The sequence below is a fragment of the Malania oleifera genome, chromosome 6 (genome assembly GCF_029873635.1).
Source record: "Malania oleifera isolate guangnan ecotype guangnan chromosome 6, ASM2987363v1, whole genome shotgun sequence".
In the NCBI taxonomy this organism is placed as follows: domain Eukaryota; kingdom Viridiplantae; phylum Streptophyta; class Magnoliopsida; order Santalales; family Ximeniaceae; genus Malania; species Malania oleifera.
The window spans coordinates 23664443-23671603 of NC_080422.1; the positions used below are offsets into that span (position 1 = coordinate 23664443).

The 7161-nt window shown below is 33.8% G+C and overlaps 1 protein-coding gene across 2 annotated transcripts; it reads right to left on the minus strand.

Annotated features, from left to right (window-relative positions):
* Positions 1-488: 488 nt before the first annotated feature.
* LOC131158784 (G-type lectin S-receptor-like serine/threonine-protein kinase SD2-5) lies at positions 489-4272 on the minus strand. 2 transcript variants are annotated; one of them, XM_058113650.1, is made up of 2 exons: positions 3832-4272; positions 489-3236 (listed from the first exon to the last, which is right to left on the minus strand). In XM_058113650.1, the coding sequence occupies exon 2, from the start codon at positions 3223-3225 to the stop codon at positions 766-768; it is 2460 nt and encodes an 819-aa protein (XP_057969633.1). In that variant the 5' UTR covers positions 3226-3236; positions 3832-4272; the 3' UTR covers positions 489-765. The 2 variants fall into 2 exon arrangements, with proteins under 2 accessions (XP_057969633.1, XP_057969634.1); XM_058113651.1 differs by having other exon boundaries at positions 489-3249.
* Between the last annotated feature and the right edge of the window lie 2889 nt (positions 4273-7161).

Genomic DNA, 7161 nt, shown 5'->3' on the forward strand with positions numbered 1-7161 from the left:
AATGAGCAGTATCTGCAATGCAGTCAAGCTTAATAAAAGGCAAAGAATTTGGGCAGCGGAAAAAAGGTATCAGATGGAACGCACAGAATTCTTGTCATGTGCACTATAAAGTCTAATTTTTTTCCAAGATATCTTACCAAAATGTGGAATTCTATCTTGCAAAATGATAAATTTCAATATTTTATATTTGTAAGAAAATTCTTTTAACAGCAAGATACGTACCAAAGAATTAATGGTAATTCAGGTTTTCACTGGTTCGTTGTCATTTAACCAAGCAAGCTTCGCAAGGATCACATTGTTGAAATAAGACCAAACTAATAGGGAAAAAATACCAGTAATAGCCATGGAGAAGCTTACAAGCTGACTAACAACTTCTTTATAATTCTGCTTGGTTGTTGAAAAGAGGAGGAAGAAAGAAAAGAAGAAGTTGGAGTTACCACAATAATCATTCCACACCAAAAAAAAAAAAAATAGCATAAACTCTCTTCTTTTTGCAAATGATTTATAAACCCATGATTTTTGAATATTTGTTCTTGTAAACCTGAACATGAGCATTAGACATGATACTTCACAAAGAATGCTTAAAAGAAAGACATAAAATTTTTTTGACAGGAGGTTAAGACTTGAGTGAAAATATACAAAGAGAGGTTGTAGGAATTAATGGTTTATCGATCAAAAAAGGCGTAGAGGCTAAATATGAGATTTTTCATTCTCAGAAGCTCAAAACCATTTAAATACATCACCATCTCAAAACAATCATGCCTATCATCTTGGCCCCGATAGCTGAACATCTGAGAGAAGCACATCACTATTATAATTTATTGGCTGTAATGGAGTACCCTTTTCTCCACATAATTGGAACAAACCAGAGCAAATATGAGAACCCTTTTGAGAGGTAGTTGGTGGCTGCGGTACAGCACAAAGACCCTCAAGCATTTGAACTACTTTAGTCATTGGTGGTCTTGCATTCATATCATCCTGTATACACCATAAAGCAACTTTGATTGCAGCATTAATCCTTTCATCATTTTCATCACTCTTTAACTTTGAATCAAGGACTTTATTAAGCTCGCCTTCTTCCATCATCTTGAAGACATAAGAAGGGAAATATTCTCTCTCTGAACTCTCTCTTGGCTCATAATTCTTCCTTCCCCCAATGATCTCGAGCAAGAGCATGCCAAAGCTGTACACATCACTCTTCTCTGAAATAGCATGGTTTGTTATCCACTCAGGTGCAAGGTATCCCCTTGTACCTCTCAATGTCGTGAATGCAAGGCTCTGTTCTCGGTTCATTAGCTTAGCCAAGCCAAAATCTGAAACTTTGGCAAGGTAATTATCATCAAGAAGAACATTTTCAGGTTTTATATCACAGTGGACGATCTTGACATCACACTCTTCATGGAGATAAGCCAGTCCTTTCGCTGTACCTAATGCAATGCTGAATCTCATTTCCCAATCCAACATAAGACCCTCTTTGTTATTATTGAAAATCCATCTATCCAAAGATCCTTTTCCCATGTACTCATAAACAAGTAGGCGGCAAGCCCCCTCAGCGCAGAAGCCTCTGAGCCTCACTAAATGGACATGGTGGACATTCCCTATAATGCTAACTTCAGCTCTAAACTCTTTCTTCCCTTGCCCAATGCCCTCCAATTTTTTCACAGCTACTTGAGTCCCATCTGGGAGCAACCCTTTGTAGACTGAACCAAACCCTCCTTGGCCAAGCTTCGTTGAGAAGTTTTTAGTAACATTACAAAGATCATCAAAACTGTAGCGGTTAAGCATCCCAGAAATACTATCAAACAAATCATCCTCCTCCAAATTATCTTTTGTGGATTCCAGTAACCTTTTCTTTTTCTGGGGATACCATAGTCCCAGATAAGTTAGACCCAAAATTACCAGTGTAGTTACAACAGCTATAACCACAATTATTATATTTCGCATTTGAACAGCTTTGGTTTTCTTTCTTGTGGGATTTAAACTTTCACCTCCGCTTTTCAAGACCTTCACATAAGAAGTAAAACCAGCAGCACCTTGATCTGCACGTTGCAAACTTCCTATCTGATCAAAAAGATAGCAACTTCCCAAACTGCTCTCGAAGAACAGCACAACGCATGAGCAGTTTCTTTGGCAAGCTTCTTTGCAACCGTTTAGGTCAGTTTTTGAAAAGGGTGAAACGAAATCAAGGGCAAAGTAGTTAAGTTCCTCGCCAACAAATAAAAAATCAACTTCTGAACTATTACAGGTTGAGGAATTTAGCCTTGGAGGCTTGCACATAAAATTAGAGAAAAGAGGAGAAGGACATTGACACCGATTTTCAAAGCTGCATACTTCATATGGTTGACAAGATTCAGGAATTCCACAAGGATTGTGTGGAATCTTAGCCGACTCAGCACCACCCCATTTTCCATTTTGCAGATTAAGAAATGAAATTGACCCATCAGCGCCTAAAATTGCAGCCCATATGGCATTTGTATCAGATTCTTCTGAGAACACAAACTGCCAAACTCGTACGCCATTTTGATCATAGAAATCCCAAGAATTGGACACCAGCGATGCAGATGAGATCCTCTTACCACTAGCTTCCTTGAGGATTTTTTTGCGGCTATCATTTGCCATGGACCAGTAAATTTGTGGAGTTTGATATCCTGCAGACAAAATCATGTCGCCAGACTTGATTTCAAGAAAATGAAACAAGTTGCTGTGCTTAGGAAAACTTCTGAGTTGCATTCCTTCTAACAAGAACTGGTCAGGTAACAGGGTATCAGTAGGATGGCTGAAGCTTTGCCACAAAATTTTTCTATTGTTGTCCAGCAACACCAAATTTCCAGTATCCCGCAATTCCATGGCTGTAGCTCCCTTTCCCTCTGTATGTGTAGACCAAGCTTTACCGTCGTTATTCTCTAAGTAAACATTTCCATTCTTGTCAAAGACAAATTTATCAGAATTTCGAACCAATGAACCTCTATTGGCAGTCCAAACTGGTCTATTTCTCTGAACGTGAAGAACAACTAGAACAAATGATCCGATGTCCAGGGCAGGAAAGAAACCCAATGCAAATGTTGAATTGCTGGATTGCAAAAATAATCCACAAGTATTATTATAATCCATCTGAGACCCTGTGAATCCAGGATGAATTTGACCAATTTGGACGCTTGCAGAGCAGGTATTGAAGACAAGCAGGAGAAAAAAACACAAAGATCGAACAGAATGGAGGACGCCCATGGTTGCACCAGCTGCAAACATTTACTGAACTTAGCTAAATTAGTCCTAAAAACTTGTTCATAAACGGTGAAAAACTAATACCCACTTTAAAAATTCTTCTAGTCCGCCAAATCAACCAACCAATAAAATCAGTTCAAAAAGAAGAAACAAGGAATACGCACAAACTATTTTCTTGACTTCAGCGAAATTTGCCCCCAAATTTTGGTCAGAAAACAAGAAAATACTTTAATCCAGTTAGAATAAGAGACACATTAAAAAGAATATGATAGAAAATTAAAATTCAGAAATACACACACACACACACACATACAATTCATAGGCAGTGTACATGCAGAACTAGTTCAAAAACAAAATTTACAAAATCTGAAGTGCCCCAACCATCTTGAATTGGGGCAACAAATAAGTGGGGAAATATAGAAATTACAAACTCTGCGACATGTGCATTTTCATGAACTATTGGAAGTTCACAAAACACTGCAAGAAATTATAAGTAGAAACGAAACATTATTTTTTGTGCCATCAGATGGGCTCTGTGTTTCAAACAGTATGAAATTATTAAACACAAAAGCCTTTCGAGTAGCCAAAGAGTAGAAAAGCACAGCATACCTTCACATGCACCGACCCAACCCCATCTTCTTTGTTGTGCTGCAGAAACAAGCGGATCTGTAGAAACGGGTCCTTAGCTTTCCCTGATTTAACGCAGTGGGATCACGTGAGCTTGTCCTGTTTCACTCTGGAAGAGAGAGAGAGAGAGAGAAGAGGGGGTATTTGCATGCTGGGTTGAATTTGTACTGGTTCACTTCGGGACGAAGAAAGATGCAGCCTTCACATTCGTTTATTGAAGTAAAGCAGAATTTTTGTAGAAAGCAGAGTAAATTTTAATTTAAAATTGACACTTAATTTAATTTTAAAATTTTCAGATGGAATTTTGAAAATATTGAAAACAAAAAATAGCAATAAAATATTGTTCCTACGAAAGATCTACCGTAGTTGTCATTAATTCTCTTGCTGCTTCAAAAAATTTCTGCTAAAAATAATTCCTTCCCCTTCCTCCCCTCCCCCCCCCCCGACCCCCGCCACACCCCCCCCCCCCCCCCCGCCGGGGCCCCTCATTATAGCCGGTGTCTTTTTGGTTTTCTTTATTATGATGAAGGATTTCCCTTTCTTTAATAATTTTTTTTATTTTAAATTATTTTAAAAACTTGTTTCCTATAATTGCACATATTTATACTGGCAAAAATATAACAATAAAAATAAAAATATAATTATTTTAAGAATTAAAAAAATTAAAATTTTTTAACTTTGTGGAGTCTGTAACCATGCCTATTAGTGTCTTAGTGTCTTAATTGTTCATCTTTTTATGATATAATTACAAAAAAAGTGCCACAATTAATTTGTAAAATCAAGCAATAAATTTTTTTTGACGTCATATTATTTGTTTTCACTTATTTATAAATTATACATACACACACATAAATATACATTATTAACTTTCAATTATTTTATTTTATGATTTGAATATTCCTATGAAAAGAAAAATAAAAATAAAAACATAGAATATGCAAATGACACTCTTTCTTGTCAAAAGGTTCCACTCGAAATTGACCGGGCCACTTATCAATACTTCTCTTCACTTTATTGCATAAGATATAATACCTAACTATTGAACATAATTTGTAAGTGGACCAATATGGTAATTAATTAATAAAAGAAAGTGCTCGTAAAGCACGTGGTCAAACAAGTCTTACCATTTTATATTTTTTATTTATTTGCGAAACTACTAACCCATAAACTTATTTTGCTTTGTTAATACTCGAGATATATAGATATGATTTTATGTAATAATCCATTTGCAACGTCTTAAAAATAAATATTTATAGTAAAAACAATTAAATTAAATAATTGTGCGAAGAAGTAGTGTTTGATTTATACTTAAATAAATATTTATTTTTAAATTATTTTTTTAGTTTTAAAATATATTTTTTTTCTAAAAAGCATTTATCTTACAAGTGGAATCCAAGTCAAGTTTGATCGAGCGTCTTTAAGTGGTTATTATTCTATTAAATATCTTGTGTTGAATTATGGAGGCTAATTTAAGTAGAATGGTTCAAATTATCATATATGGAAAGGTAAAATGGAAGACCTACTTTATGTGAAACAATTCCATTTACTAGTATTTGCTTCTAAGAAGTGAGAAAATAAATCTGATGAAGAATGGACTTTGTTGCACAGAGAGGTTTGTGGATATCTTAGGTAGTGGGTAGATAATAATGTTTTAAATCATATTGATGACGAGACACATGCATGCAAAAAATAAGGTTAATATTGAAGGATCAAAATCGTTGTTGGCCTTACAAGGTTTAACATCCTATTTTGATACTAACAAACAAGTGAAACTTAACATATTTGATTGAGTCATGATATTTCAGAACTCAAAAGGATCAAATATGAAAATGCAAGCTTATACTTCAAAGAATGATGATCATATGAAACTTAAATAACATGAATTTAAAGAATAAAGTTTGAAGAACATGAGAGCATAGATATTAAAGAGAACTTGATAAAAAAACTCAAAATATTTTAAAACTTGAAGACAAGTAGCAAATCAAAGCATGAAAACGTAAGTGTTTAAGAATGACAAATGATTTAGAAGTCTTTATGTAAGTGTTTTAATGTTTAAATATCTTTTGACATATTGTTGAAGCTCTTTAGGAGATATTTATGAACTTATAGACCTATTTTAACAACCTAAAAAATGTTTTATGAAATATCAATGCAAGAGAGTAAAACTAATTTTGAAAAACTAAAAATGAAAAACCAGAAAAATGACTGGTCAGTTGATTGGACAAATTACACTAGGTTTACTCAGCCAACTGAAAGGAAAACATCAGAATGAATAACTGCCCAACTGACTGACAGATTGCACTAAGATTAGTCGGCCAACTAACAAACCCAGCCGGCTGACATTTTTGAACTGTGTCCAGCCAACCGACTGACATTTAATTGAGTTAAATTTTGAACAAACAGAAAGGTGTCAGCCGCCTTTCCACCCGATTGGCGCTATGAAATTGCTTATCCAGTCGCTTGTCCAGCCAACTGACTCTACGAGAATTTGAATTTTTGAACTTAACATGAAATTTCTAAAAATCAATTTTTCAAATATAAATGTTATGAAAACTTGATGGACACTCCAAGTAACTTGGGGAATAAGAAAACTAATCCTAAAAAGCCTATAAATATTTGTAACACCCCAACCCCGAGGGACCTGAGATATTAACTTTTTACTACTAATTTATAGCGGAAGCAAATAAACTCAATTATTATTAAACCAGAGCACTAATTATCCATATTACAATCATTTATTTCAAAAGAAAAAAAATTATACAAGCATAAATATCTGACATCATACTAATATTTCTAAACAAATCTTTATTTTTTTATCCCCACCCGCATGCTTGCTAAGCCTGATTTCTAACATACTCTTCGGAGTTATCTGAAATAAAAATATAATTGGAGTGAGACGACGTTCAGTAAGTAAATAAGATTATTATTAGTGTGTGGCCAAAATGAGTTTTTAAAAAATTTCTTAAAACAATATTTAATACTATAACTTCAAAATTTCTTTTAGAATAAATATAAATTTTAAAATTTACTACATAAAACTTTTACCATCAATTACAATAGTAAAATTTTATAATTATATACTATAACTGTTGAATTAAACTTTTAACTTTAAAACTATAAAAATATTTAATGATAAATATACATATACTTTTTCTTATACGTTTTCCTTAGATCATCATTTAAGCATCAAAATGATCATTTTCACGTAAACTTACATTTTTCCTTCAAATCATCAGTAACTTTGTACACGTAATTAAATATGTATAAATATATATTATAAAAAAAATCACCCTTAGGCCTGTTTGCCGTAAG